The 14,533-nt window shown below is 40.2% G+C and overlaps 1 protein-coding gene and 2 long non-coding RNA genes across 8 annotated transcripts; 2 read left to right on the top strand and 1 right to left on the bottom strand.

The window, feature by feature from the left end:
* The first annotated feature begins 3,272 nt into the window (after window positions 1-3,272).
* Window positions 3,273-3,651, top strand: LOC307035570. Its single transcript, XR_013807144.1, has 2 exons — window positions 3,273-3,329; window positions 3,372-3,651. It is a non-coding gene; the product is annotated as an uncharacterized lncRNA (long non-coding RNA).
* A 1,743-nt stretch (window positions 3,652-5,394) lies between these two features.
* On the top strand, window positions 5,395-12,545 carry LOC307035568 (uncharacterized protein). Of its 6 annotated transcripts, none has more exons than XM_079675075.1 (8): window positions 5,395-5,743; window positions 7,450-7,637; window positions 8,554-8,693; window positions 9,341-9,506; window positions 9,662-10,003; window positions 10,625-10,760; window positions 10,971-11,078; window positions 11,996-12,135. In XM_079675075.1, the coding sequence occupies exons 1-5, from the start codon at window positions 5,522-5,524 to the stop codon at window positions 9,957-9,959; spliced, it is 1,014 nt and encodes a 337-aa protein (XP_079531201.1). In that variant the 5' UTR covers window positions 5,395-5,521; the 3' UTR covers window positions 9,960-10,003; window positions 10,625-10,760; window positions 10,971-11,078; window positions 11,996-12,135. The 6 variants fall into 6 exon arrangements, with proteins under 6 accessions (XP_079531201.1, XP_079531202.1, XP_079531200.1 ...); XM_079675076.1 differs by having other exon boundaries at window positions 10,971-11,024; window positions 11,996-12,134; XM_079675074.1 differs by having other exon boundaries at window positions 10,971-11,207; window positions 11,996-12,133.
* A 499-nt stretch (window positions 12,546-13,044) lies between these two features.
* LOC307035569 lies at window positions 13,045-13,423 on the bottom strand. Its single transcript, XR_013807143.1, has 2 exons — window positions 13,367-13,423; window positions 13,045-13,324 (listed from the first exon to the last, which is right to left on the bottom strand). It is a non-coding gene; the product is annotated as an uncharacterized lncRNA (long non-coding RNA).
* Between the last annotated feature and the right edge of the window lie 1,110 nt (window positions 13,424-14,533).

Raw genomic sequence — 14,533 nt, 5'->3', positions numbered from 1 at the left:
TTGCCCACAGTTTCCCAGCTTCACTGTCTCATTACTAAAGGTTAATGGAACAGCTGGACCTTCCATCGTGACTCTGCTGTTAAGCAGTCCAGCCGAGTCCTACCTTTGTTTTCCACATTTACCTGTCTTGAACCCATCCCAGCTTTATTTCTTCTTTCTTTTGTTGCCCATTAGCGCATCACATTATCCCATATAAGCATGACTCTGACACTGTTTATTCAAAGTCATCATATTCCATGAGTCTTCATGTTCATGTGCCATCCCTAAATTACAACTGGCATATATATTTTTCAGGATTGTGCTGTCTACTAAACCTTATGTATAGCCTACAGACAGACTCATATGCATACTAATTAGAATGGAGATGACAGCACAATTATTCTTTCAGCTGAGGACAAAACTAGCCAAAATGATGAGGCTTCACAGACAGAGATTTCATGTCTTGTGCAGGCATAAGTCTAAAATAAACATAGTTTTAATGGCAGCTATACAAATCCTGCTGATAAAGATGTATGGTATTCAGAGTTGACTTTAAGATAGAGGAAAATCTGCACTGTCAAGAAGAGAAACACAAGCATCAAAGTATATGACATAATCTGTAGCTGCTTTTCACTTGGTTTTGCTATTAACATTATGGAGGGCAAAGCAGCTGGATTCAAAGGTTAATGTCCACACCATTAGAAAGCGACAGAGCATGCGTTTTTCCCTGTTGGTTTAATTAAATTACAGCAAACTCATAAAGGGGGGATTTATCCCGAACATACATGCTGCAGTCCTAATGGAGCACTGCCTCCCAGCCCAGCTCACGTTTCAAAGTGGGTCGTCTTGTCTTGGAGTTTGTCATGGCCTACATAACAACACAGACACTCGTAATTAGATAATTTGTCAAGCCAGCATAATACTCTGTTTGTTCTTTTTATGTTATACGGAAGAACACATCGCACTTTTTCATGGGGTCACTCAAATCATTGATCTTACTTTCCTACGACCACATAAACTGGAAATATAGGCCGCTTGTGAGCTTCCCAACCCTTCAGAAAGCTAACATGAAGATAAATAAGATTGTGGCTTGCGAGCAAGCAAACACATCTAATCTTGGTTGACTTAAATGTTCTAAGGTGTTGTTTTAGACATTTCTGGTAGCTATACTCTCTTCACATTGTCTTAACTGATGAAACTCTGGCCAGGTTAGAGTGAAAACCTCTACAAGCTGTCAAAAAAAATAAAAGGAGAAGATAGTGATTAGACACCCTCTAGTGGAGGATCATTACAAAAACTCCCTCCACAAACCCGAACACAAACTTTCTTTTATCCCTTGAGCTGTCAAAGCCAAGCACATCAAACCTCAAACTGGGGGAAACTCCTGAAAGTATGAATTCAAAACACAATATTCATATTGAACAGCTCTTTTTTTATAGGATCTACATTATTCCTGTTATAAAACAGCATAGAGGCATGTGTGCCAGTTATACTCAGTTTGATTAATGAGTCCTTTTCATTTCTTTTAAATTCCCAGAGTACGCTGAAGAAAACCTTCCTGTATGTCAGGAATTGTTTTCAAGTGTAGGCCTACTGTATAAAATGCACGCTATCTTGCAGTTCATGCCATCAGTGGTGGCATTGAAATCACTATTATATGAACATAAAAATACATCTCACTCTAAAATAAGGGGTTATTTAAGGCACCTACAACACACCTCTACATTATTTGGGATTAACCTAGTGGTGGAATAGATCAAATAATATTCAGTGTATCTAACAATTTTTTTCGTATTCCCGCAGGCAATGTATCAACGAAGCTTACATTTTACAAATGTAATGCAATATACAGACTGTTTAGCTTATGGTGATCAGCAGCACTATGAGCTCATTCTCTCAGTGTATCATCAGGAATACAGAGACACACACACATCATTTAAATAAGAGTTTTTAAATTAAATTATTGGTTAAGAATAAACATCTTAAAGTAAATAACAATACACAATAGCCCTTAACCCTGTAAGGCCCCCGGTTGTAAATTTACAACATTACTTTAAGCTATCCAAAAAAGTCAGTAAATGTTTTTTTTTTTTTTAAAAGACTACATTTACATAGACAAAAGGTCCTTTTGTTCAGCCTCACAATGCTATTGGGTAGTAAATGTGTTTATAGGTCCTGCCCTCTGGCCATACATATAAGACTTACATTCCTGACAATATATCTCAATAGTCATCTTTTATGGTGTAAATGCCTGTTTAATAATAACATTTTTGAATGGAACATTCTCAACACGAATGCATCAATCCAAATAAATATAACTTAAATATGTGGAAAAATACTGTGTTTGAAATGTGTAATTGAAATGAGATGTTAGCTTTTTGTATTTGTATATATATATATATATATATATATATATATATGTATATATATATATACAGTGGGGCAAAAAAGTATTTAGTCAGCCACCAATTGTATAAGTTCTCCCACTTAAAAAGAAGAGAGGCCTCTAATTTTCATCCTAGGTATACCTCAACTATGAGAGACAAAATGAGAAAAAAGAAATCCAGAAAAATCACATTTTTAAAGAATTTATTTGCAAATGATGGTGGAAAATAAGTATTTGGTCACCTACAAACAAACAAGATTTCTGGCTCTCACAGACCTGTAACTTCTTCTTTAAGAGCCTCCTCTGTCCTCCACTTGTTAACTGTATTAATGGCACCTGTTTGAACTCGTTATCAGTATAAAAGACACCTGTCCACAACATCAAACAGTCACACTCCAAACTCCACTATGGCCAAGACCAAAGAGCTGTCAAAGGACACCAGAAACAAAATTGTAGAACTGCACCAGGCTGGGAAGACTGAATCTGCAATAGGTAAGCAGCTTGGTGTGAAGAAATCAACTGTGGGAGCAATTATTAGAAAATGGAAGACATACAAGACCACTGATAATCTCCCTCGATCTGGGGCTCCACGCAAGATCTCACCCCGTGGGGTGAAAATGATCATAAGAACGGTGAGCAAAAATCCCAGAACCACACGGGGGGACCTATTCAATGACCTGCAGAGAGCTGGGACCAAAGTAACAAAGGCTACCATCAGCAACACACTACGCCGCCAGGGACTCAAATCCTGCAGTGCCAGACGTGTCCCCCTGCTTAAGCCAGTACATGTCCAGGCCCGTCTGAAGTTTGCTAGAGAGCATTTAGATCAGTGACCACCAACTGGCGGCCCGCGGGCCACATCCGGCCCGCCAGACATTCTCATCCGGCCCGCGCGACTTGGGTAATATGGAAAGCCAAAAGTGCCATAATACGGGGGTGAAAAAACGCGCGAACATACGGGGAGGTCCGTTTTTTCGCGCGAAAAAACGCGCGAACATACGGGGAGGTCCGTTTTTTCGCGTGAAAAAACGGGCCAATATACGGGCGAATGTTCGCGCGGTTTTTTATATGATAATGAGCCCCTCCTTCTGATTTCCTTAGCCAATAAGTTAAAAGTGTCTGTAACCAATCAGTGAAGGGTAAAGCCAGACCAAAACAATCTGTAGATGAAAAGTTCCTGACATGGTGAGGCTGTGCTGTAAATTGTGCATTATTCCAGATTCAGGGGACTAAGTATTAATTTGCCTTTGAATATAATAAATATATCAATCAATATATCAATATAACCTGCCTTCATTGTTTTTTTTAAATAAAATGGCATTACCCTTTTCCTTAAACCTTTGGAGTGTGAAGTGAAGGTATTTTCTCAATTTTTAGATGTCTCCTTAAATCCACTTTTAAATGTACTTCTTATAACATGGCATGGTGTTACATGTCAAAATGTTCAGTAGTCTCTGGTGTTGCTAGAAATGCAAATTCACTCACCTTAGAGCACTGTCTTATGAGAAACCTAGCTTAGAAATCCGATTTTTGGAAAACTTCAAAACTGTTGTGAAACACATATGTACTCATGTCATCCATTTTTTTTGGTGTTTCAGATTTTGTTCACCAAAGTCTTTGGTTCACAAAAGTAGTGAAATATATCAATTACACTATAAGCCTATATAAAAGTGTTGTTCATGTCTAAAATGAAAATGTGTAAATTATAATTTAGAGTAAAATATTTCCATCCCTCTACTTTCACCACAGAAAAGTTACATCAGGACTGAATAATGACTTCATATTCCATACCAAGGTTTATGTGATGTGTACAAATACAAATTCAGCATTTCAACTTTATTTTTCAACCAACTATTTATGTTAACATATGAAACTGTAAAATCTCAATATTTCCAATATCAGAACTTTTTCAACCAACTATTCATTATAAATGTAAAGACAGGGGGTCTTTGTCCATGGTCTTTGTCTGTCTTCCAAGACAGTGGGTCTGGCTGCTGTGTAGGTGGGGCTGATGGTGCATGGCCTGCTGGTGGCTGTGTCGGAGGGAGGTAGGTGGGATTGTCCCGGGTTGATGCTGGGATTGTCCCGGGTTGATGCTGGTGGCTGGATGGGAGGTACGTGTGCTAGGCGAGACTTCTTTGCTGGCTGGGTTGATCGTGATGGCTGTGGTGGAGACCTTTGTATCGAGGTGTATCTTAATCTTGTGGCAGGCACAGATGGAGGTGGAGGCCGCTGTAGGGATGCTGGTCCTCTGGTCCTCGGGTCCTTGGTGGTGATGGCTGTGGTGGACGCCTTTGTACCGAGGTGTATCTTAATCTTGTGGCAGGCACAGATGGAGGTGGAGGCCGCTGTAGGGATGCTGGTCCTCTGGTCATTGGTGGTGATGGCTGTGGTAGAGGTCTTTGAGCCACGGTAGATTTTGACCTGGGGGCCGGCACAGATGAAGGTTCTGGCTGCTGGATAAACGCCACCTCTGGGCCACTAGGCCCAGGCAGCTGTGAAATCTGAAGGAAAAAAAACATACCTTTTTACATTTAGCAAATCAAAATAACTGTATGACGTATTTTTCTCTAATCAAAAATGGAAATAAATCCACATGCCATATTATGACTTTTATGAAGGATTAAAGCCTTCTTCATTTCCAGTATATAATACAGTGATAACACACACAACCCGGTTGACTGTACTCACTTTAACCTGGCTCTGTTGTCCACTGATAGGCATAGTGCTGTGTACCTGGACTCACATTCAGGTTCAGGTCCGGACTCAAGTCCAGAGGTTCAGGTTCAGGTCCGGACTTATAAGTCCGGACTTGGGTCAAGTTGTGTGAGTAACTAAAGTGAACTTATTGTGAGCTAATTATCAATTGAAAATAAACTCATAATCAACTCAAATTCAAACTCGTCAGGTTTATTGTGCCCCCTTCCAACTTGTGTCTACACCATGTATTTTCTATAACTCTACATGTGTTACTAACTACACAACACAACTACATACATAGTGATGTACATACAAGACTCAATCTGCAAGAGTACAAGTCTGTGTTCTTGTTCAAGAACAACAGCATATTGACATTGTTTGGGTGAAGTGTTGCTCTTTCGGCAGACACTATATCACCATACATGCAAAGGAGTTAGCTTAGCTACACTACCAAATATGGCAACCAGCATCCCACGCTGTCAGTGTCCACTATGTCTAAGCCAGCTTCCCTTGACGTCACACAGATCTCGCGAGCAGTTGCGATATTTTGCGAGACTTCGTGAGTTCAGTAATGGCCGCCATATCAGAAGCCAAAACAATGTTTTTCGTCTTTTCTCAGCGCAAATTTCTCGATCTATGGAAGGTTTTAGATGGTTTAGAACAAAAAGGAGAATATACGTAAGTACCGGTTCCCGACGTTCCGGTTTTAACCGGACTTGAACCGAAACTTTTTACAAGTCCAGTACCGGTTCGGCGTACCGGTACGCAGCACATCATAGGCACAATATTAGCATAGCATTAGCGCGCTATTAGAATTTCAATAATATGAACAATTATGAACTCAGACCAGCATTTCACATATTTATACAAGCAGAATACACTTGAAATGTAAGCCAAACTACTGCACGGGAGTCATACACCTAGTAACATAGAAGAACAAAGAAGCTAGCGGACGCCATTAGCCACTGTAGTGGAGCCGAACTAGCTGACAGAATGACATTAAACTACACATAAAGAACAGTTTCAAAAACACTTCTTAGATCGAAATATGACATAATCTTTGTACACACTACTAACCTGTTGAACAGGAGAAATGAATGAAGCAGAGGGAACGTTGTTGCCGTTCCAGCCAGAATGCCAAGTCTGCGGCAGACACATAATAACAACACTTACTTTACGGCATGCGCTCAGCAACACATTCCCTTTTACGGCATGCCCACTGAGGCCTTTCCGTGTCCTATACTGCCCTCTGCTGTTTGTAATGATATACAATATTTAACATAAACATGCCTTCGAGAGTATAACTTAATTTATACAAGACAATATACATTGAAAATGTGCCCACATATTTATGCGGTTATCTGAATCATATTTTCTACCCCTTATATTCGAAAATATATGATTAAATATCTAAAATATGCGCACTTCGACGCTGCGTGGGTGGACTCCAGTTATATCTTTCAAACTAAATCTATCCACTATCTGCTTGTAGACTAACGGTCAAAGGGTCTAATATCCGGGAGGGCCGGGCTCGAGTCTCGGAAAGGAAACGTTTTTTTGTGTTATCTCTTTTCATTCACTTACAATCTTTGTATAAATGCAAAGTATTCCAAGGTCTGCTTCACCTTAATTGTCCCAACTGCTTGGCAACAGCTGTCTGTTCTCCAGTTGTTTAAGGTGGTAGCCTGTCGCCTGCGTTCATGTTTCAAATAAATGGGAATTGATCAGCCTCAGATGTATTAATTTATAAAAAATTTTTTTTTTTAATTCGAATGTTTCTCTTCAGTGCAATTGCAATTGCACATTGCATCATTTTTGTGTTCTTTGTTCTGTTTTAGAAAGGAAGGATTGTTTACTTTTTTCGTTGTCTACAAAACCGGAAAAACAACATAATTGTGCTTTTCCAGACACTGAAGAAAGAAAAATACCATGAATTTTCGGTATCAGGGCTGTTAGGGAAAAGATCAGGCAATATATCTTGAGAGAAAACTTATCTTTTGATCCCGTTTGAATTGTGCCACGAATTACACTTATGATGTTTGTCATCTTAAACAATCACTTCCATGTCAAAAAACTCAGTTTGTCGTAAAACTGTTGAAATATAAGACTATGAAAAATACGCAACTAGAAATAAGTGAAATGTGCCAACGTGACGGCCGTCTTGGTGTGTGGTGCGCGACGGGAGATGTAGGTCATTGACTGGTTTCAGGCAAAAAAAAAGTGTTACTTCACAGTTTTACGACACATTTAAATTTTTTTGACTTGCAAAATTATCTTTTAAATTGACAAAAATCATATGTGTAATTTGTGGTTCAATTCAAACGGGATCGAAAGATAATCTTTCTCTCTCCATTTACTTCAATACATACCTTTTCCGAAATAAGGTCCCATGGAGCTCAACCGGAAAGGGAGGGACTTCGCCTCTCTATAAGCATGCAGCAGCAGTAGCAGCAGCCGGAAAAATGTCCACGAGAAACTTCATCTTGCGTTGCAAAAGGACAATAAATGACTGCACAAGACTTCTCCAAACAGATGATGCCGGTCATGCCGTGTTACAATCCACAGTAACGAGGTAAGGGCCAAGCCTATTGCTACTGTTAGAAATTAAAATCAATGTTTTAATGGGGAAATGTAGTTTAAACATGCCGTCAGTTTTAATGCTCTTTTATACTGAAAAACCAGAAATTCTTGTGCACAAGCAGTTAAGCTTTTATTCTGAAAATCCTTCATCTCCGGTTAGCATTTAGCATGTGGCTAATATACGATTTCCTGAAGAGGTGAATTTAGTAGCGAAATGAGAGAGTGGTGCAAACCGAAGCCTACTGACTTAACACTACAACTATAGATGTCGAGATACTACCATGCTGAATATTAAATGAAGGTACAGTTTATTTGAATACATTATTTACAGACGAGAGTAGCATGTGACAACATCCGGAATGACCGGAAACCAAACGAGCCGAGAAGTATTGTTTAGAGTATTGATTACAGCGTTTAGAATGTGTTAAATGAAGAGTGATGAAAGAGAATATGAGGAGAAACTGCGTGTTAAGCATATATTGAATGTGAAAAGAACCTATCCTCTGTTTAAATGCAATAACGGACATTAGAGACGAGGCGAGCCGGCTGGCGGGGAGGAGCCAGCAGACGATATATAAACAGCACCGGAGGAGAGATCCGGGCTCTTCTCTTCCCTATCGAGGAGAGCCAGATCACAGCTGTTTGTCTGACTGAACAATATTCTGTCTGTAACACTACCGCGCCTCTTTTAATTAAAGTACCCAATTGAACTTTCACAGAGACTCCATTTAGTCTCCTATTTTAAAGCTTCTCTCCTGGTCGGGAGAATAACGTACACAGTTAACACTACTACCAACACAAAGGAATGTAGTTTGTTTTTGCATGTAACCTAAACTGAGGTTGTGTGAGATCTTTCACACTTACAAATTCTGTCTTCTCCCCTATTTCACCAAATCGTTTACTGGCAGGTTAGAAACCATGGAAAGGAGCCTCGAGTGGTCACGGGGCAGGCTAATTAACGTCCCTACAGCTGATCTTTTACTTCAGGACCTTCGGGAATATATACTTGAAGTCCGGAGATCTTGGCCTACCACACCCGCACAACAAGGTAGGTCGATGTGATAATTGTTCACTTTAGCATAGGCTTTCGTTGATAAACCAGTGCTAGTATTGTTGAGTACTAAGTGTCCAACAGGCCAATACATTTTAAAGTAATTATTTGTTTTAAATATGGGTAATACCAATATAAACACCTTTTTTAATCTGTAGTTGCCAGCTATTAATTACAACATTCTGGTGAGACGCTCTGAGTCTCGAGTTGTCCACTTAAAACTGTACTCCAAATTCCACCTTTATATCCTGCCACAGTAGAGGAGACGCTATTCCCCCTCCCCCGTCGAGGGCAGTCTGGCCATCTGTAGTACACCACGTATCATCAAACGTGTGAATGAGGACATTGAAAGGGTGCCAGAGGGGGAGTCTCTGTCTTCAGGGTTGGAAGACACAGACTGCAACTATGTATCTCTATGCCCATACACATTTATGCTTTTGTTCTTACTGTATACTACAACTATAGTGTATTGCATGTCCACTGGTTTAATGCCAAACTGCATTTCATTTTTTTTAAAAGTATCTTTAGGCTGGGCAATGACAATAAAATAGACGCATTGTGTGCGTTTCTGGCACAACGGCATAAATGCGTTGCTTTTACAACAATGACAATAAATGTAATCTAATGTTTTGCTGTTGTTGCAGGTCATTCTGGCTACCACGCCCCACTCATTTTGTTGGGTGGTCGAGGTCCCCCACAATTCAGCATTTCCAGAGAGCAAATCTCTTTTTTGAGGAGCTGTGGTTTTACAGCAACAAAGATGGCACAGATATTAAAAGTATCTCTGCGCACAGTGAGACGGCGATTGAGGTATGTAGCAATGTCTTCAACATTGGAAGTGCCATCTTGTCTCAATTTATTGTAAACATCCCAAGGAGGGGTTGTAGCCATGTTACACTATGCATGTTGTAAAGTAAATCTGAATACCGTAGGTCTCATATATTTAAAACATGTTTATTTTTCAGGCAGTTCCACATGCTGCGCTCTGGGACATACTCCACCATCTCAGATGCTACACTAGACGACCTCATCAAGGAGATAGTGGCTGGGAATAACCAGATTGGCCCTGAATCTGTCAGGGCACAGCTGCAGGCCCAGCAGATGTGGATACAGAGACGCAGAGTGCGGGACAGCATGAGGCGGATAGACCCAGAAGCAGCTTCACTGGACATGTCCTCTCAAGCTGCAGAAGACAACTCCAAAACAGTGGAGGATCTGCAGAAGCAACTGCAGGAGTTAAGAGTCCAGCGAGAGTTTTGCTAACAGAGGTTTGCTGGCTCCGACGACAACATCCGATTCTATACAAGGTAATGTTTTGGCTAAATTCTATCCAAGTTTTTGAGATGGGTTAGCTTATAAAGAATCCTGTTTACCTGCCGTGTGACCGCTGACTATATGCATGCAGTGTTGGAATAAGTACTCAACTTAACTGAAGTATAAGTACAAATACTATGGTTTTAAAATACTCCTGAACTGAACATGTAGAATCATAAATCCTGTGTTTTCATATATAAAAAGTAACTAGAAACTATGAAGGTTAACTAAATGTGGTGGAGTAAAACATATTAATACTAACAACATACTGAGAATATTTTACTACAAGTGGAAATCTTCAAAACCTTACCAAAGTAAAAGTATGTCAATATCCACTGCGTTTCCCCCAGTTGCACACGTAAGAATGAAGAGTAAACGTAGTCATTGTGTGTAAAATGTTCCCTGTATGTTTTAGATTATTATTACTGCTGCTAATGTAGTTGCTACATTTTACTGCTGTAGATTACTATACCTGCACCTAGTGCCTTCTTACTCAGTCTATTTGAATTGTAATGTATTATAGCAAACAAGAGGAAAGCATTAGCCCATGTGTTACAGTTAACACGATTGTATTTACTGTCAATTAATGACTGACATGTGTCTTTTGTGTACAGATTCCCGAGCTATAACCACCTGATGGCCTTCTGGTTTTTAATTGAGCCTTCAATTCATTAAATGGTTTGTGTTACTAGAGCGATATCAACTGCCAAGAGTAATGAAGAAGTGGTTACACACGCACGTCCATCAACGGTAGGTTATGTTTCTTTTAACACACAATCTAAACACAAACTGAAGGGAAAATGTCTCTCCGACATTTCATTGCTTTTGTGTAGGCTAAAAGGCTAAAGTACTCAATCCTTTTTGAATACATCGGAGAACTAAAACAACTTAATGTTTTTCCCATAGTGTGCTACACTCATGACATTAATATAGTAACCTTTTTTTGTTTTTATCTTCCAGAGACAGCTGCTTCAGCCAATTGACGAGTTCTTCCTTTTTCTATGCTTCCTGTCGGTGGGTTTGAAAGAGAGGGACCTTGCAAACCGCTTCAACGTACACCAGTCCTCTGTGAGCCGCATCATTGCAACATGGACAAGTTTTCTTACAACTTTATTGGGGTCACAGTGCATCTGGCTTACACCTGCAGAAGTTCAAGCCCACCTCCCAGAGGCATTCAAAGATTTCCCAGACACACAGGTGATCCTGGATTGCACAGAGCTGAGGTGTCAAACACCATCCTCACTCCTCCTCCAAAGTGAAATGTATTCTACATAGAAATCTCACTGCACCATGAAAGCCCTGGTTGGCATAGCCCCACATGGTGCAGTGACATTTGTTTCCAGTCTGTATGGTGGTTCTGTCAGCGACAAGGAGATTTTCAAACAATCTGGAATAGCTGCGTTGTTGACTGAAAACATAGCAGTGATGGTAGATAAGAGCTTCCTGATCAGCGATTGCTGCAAATGCAAGGTGTACTGCCCACCTTTTCTGTCAAAGCAGAAGCAAATGCCAGCCTATGAGGTGAGGGAGACACAGGCCATTGCCAGACTGAGGGTTCATGTAGAGCGTGTCATTAGGAGGATAAAAGAGAACAAACTTTTTGATGGTGAATCCCACATAGGTATTGTTTGTATTCTTATCGATAGTCATGAACTTTCTCTTGTGACAAAATAGACTCTCCGTTAGTAAACGTTTACTCTGTGTAAAAGTGATTTCTGTGTGTAAAAGTGAGGTAACATGTGTAGATGAATAACATCAACTTGTATTCGTCCCACACATACACACCTATAGATGTAGTTATATTTGTGTCTGTGACTTTATATTGAATGGGAAATAACTGGAAAATACCTGTGTAAGAGAGAGACTCCTGTCCCGCCTCTCCATTTTATTTTTAGTTGTGCATTGTTATTTGTGCTTTAGAAACATTCCACTTGAACTTTATTTGAATGAACTTAGTAGTAATTATTGTCCTATATTTCTTTCAGATTTCACAGCTGCCTGGGCCTAGGAGAAAGAACCTCCATCTGTGCCTGCACCAAGGTCAAGATCTACCGTTGCTCAAGGGCCTTCACCAGAGCCATCACCACCGAGGACCAAAGGACCAGCATCACTACAGCGGCCTCCATCTGTCCCTGCCACAAGATCAAGATACACCTCGGTACAAAGGCCTCCACCACAGCCATCGCGATCAACCCAGCCAGCAAAGAAGTCTCGCCTAGCAGACGTACCTCCAATCCAGCCACCAGCATCAACCCGGGACAATCCCACCTACCTCCCTCCGACACAGCCACCAGCAGGCCATGCACCATCAGCCCCACCTACACAGCAGCCAGACCCACTGTCTTGGAAGACAGACAAAGACCATGGACAAAGACCCCCTGTCTTTACATTTATAATGAATAGTTGGTTGAAAAAGTTCTGATATTGGAAATATTGAGATTTTACAGTTTCATATGTTAACATAAATAGTTGGTTGAAAAATAAAGTTGAAATGCTGAATTTGTATTTGTACACATCACATAAACCTTGGTATGGAATATGAAGTCATTATTCAGTCCTGATGTAACTTTTCTGTGGTGAAAGTAGAGGGATGGAAATATTTTACTCTAAATTATAATTTACACATTTTCATTTTAGACATGAACAACACTTTTATATAGGCTTATAGTGTAATTGATATATTTCACTACTTTTGTGAACCAAAGACTTTGGTGAACAAAATCTGAAACACCAAAAAAAATGGATGACATGAGTACATATGTGTTTCACAACAGTTTTGAAGTTTTCCAAAAATCGGATTTCTAAGCTAGGTTTCTCATAAGACAGTGCTCTAAGGTGAGTGAATTTGCATTTCTAGCAACACCAGAGACTACTGAACATTTTGACATGTAACACCATGCCATGTTATAAGAAGTACATTTAAAAGTGGATTTAAGGAGACATCTAAAAATTGAGAAAATACCTTCACTTCACACTCCAAAGGTTTAAGGAAAAGGGTAATGCCATTTTATTTAAAAAAAACAATGAAGGCAGGTTATATTGATATATTGATTGATATATTTATTATATTCAAAGGCAAATTAATACTTAGTCCCCTGAATCTGGAATAATGCACAATTTACAGCACAGCCTCACCATGTCAGGAACTTTTCATCTACAGATTGTTTTGGTCTGGCTTTACCCTTCACTGATTGGTTACAGACACTTTTAACTTATTGGCTAAGGAAATCAGAAGGAGGGGCTCATTATCATATAAAAAACCGCGCGAACATTCGCCCGTATATTGGCCCGTTTTTTCACGCGAAAAAACGGACCTCCCCGTATGTTCGCGCGTTTTTTCGCGCGAAAAAACGGACCTCCCCGTATGTTCGCGCGTTTTTTCACCCCCGTATTATGGCACTTTTGGCTTTCCATAGGGTGACTGTGGCGTTGGCGGAGTGGTTACTGCGTTCGCCCCCCGCCCATTTTTTTTTTTTTACAACGTCTCGTGAGTAAGGTGCAGTAACAGAGTCCAACAGAGAGGCAGCAGCTGCGGGACAGTAGACTGCCTACTGCGAAACCTTCCCTGACTTGAAGAAGAAGTGATCCTTCGTTGTGAACAGTCTTCTTTGTGCGCTCCACAGCAGCAGCCCCGCTGCGACAGAGTCCAACAGAGAGGCAGGAGCTGCGGGACAGTAGCCTAGATGCTAGAAGCAGGGTCGGGTTGTAACGGAATATATGTAACGGCGTTACGTAATCAGAATACAAAAATCAAGTAGGCTAACTGTATTTTCAGCTGGCGTTACATTTGAAAAACGAGTAATCTGATTAACGTTACTTTCGTAAACCTGAAGTGAATACATTTTGGAATACTTATTGGAATTATTAGTGGAAAAGTGTCCTCACAAAATGTAATATTCCTTACCGGCAGAACTGTGTGCACACTGCACAGCGCTGCAGCATGTCTGTGAGCGAGAGAGAGATGCAGCGTGTCTGTGAGGCCCCGCCCCCACACGTAGATGAGAGAGAGATCTCTTTTAAAATATATTGAAAGTTAGAAACGGAGATGGTTAGATAAAATGTGCAAGATAACGTTTATGTGGCATTTATTTATTGTCGAAATTATGACATTTCATAACGGGATCAAATCAAAGTGAATGGCCTGCTGCTGCTGAATGCATGGGGCAAGTGACTGGAAAAAGTTTTAAAAGTTATTAAATCGTTTCAGATAATACATAATAATAATAATAATTCATTCTATTAAGGGGCGCCTTTCAAAGCACTCAAGGACACCTTACAATTCATAACATATTCCAAGGAAAGGTTTTAAGACAGTACAAAGGATGCAGTCCGGGTGATGTTTTTTATGTGGGGTGCAGATGAGAGGGAGCTGTCCAGAATGACACCAAGATGTTGTGTTTAAGTTCTTGATAAGCCATTAAAACAGTAAAATAAGTATCTCCTGTGCACCAGACACCCATCTGTTATGGAAAAAGAAAGTATTCCAAAAGTATTCTAAAAGTAATCTGAATACGTAACTAACT

This window comes from Notothenia rossii, assembly GCF_949606895.1.
Source record: "Notothenia rossii genome assembly, chromosome: 4".
Classification (NCBI taxonomy): Eukaryota; Metazoa; Chordata; class Actinopteri; order Perciformes; family Nototheniidae; genus Notothenia; species Notothenia rossii.
Note: the sequence above shows the minus strand (reverse complement) of the source record. Positions and strands in the feature narration are given on the sequence as shown.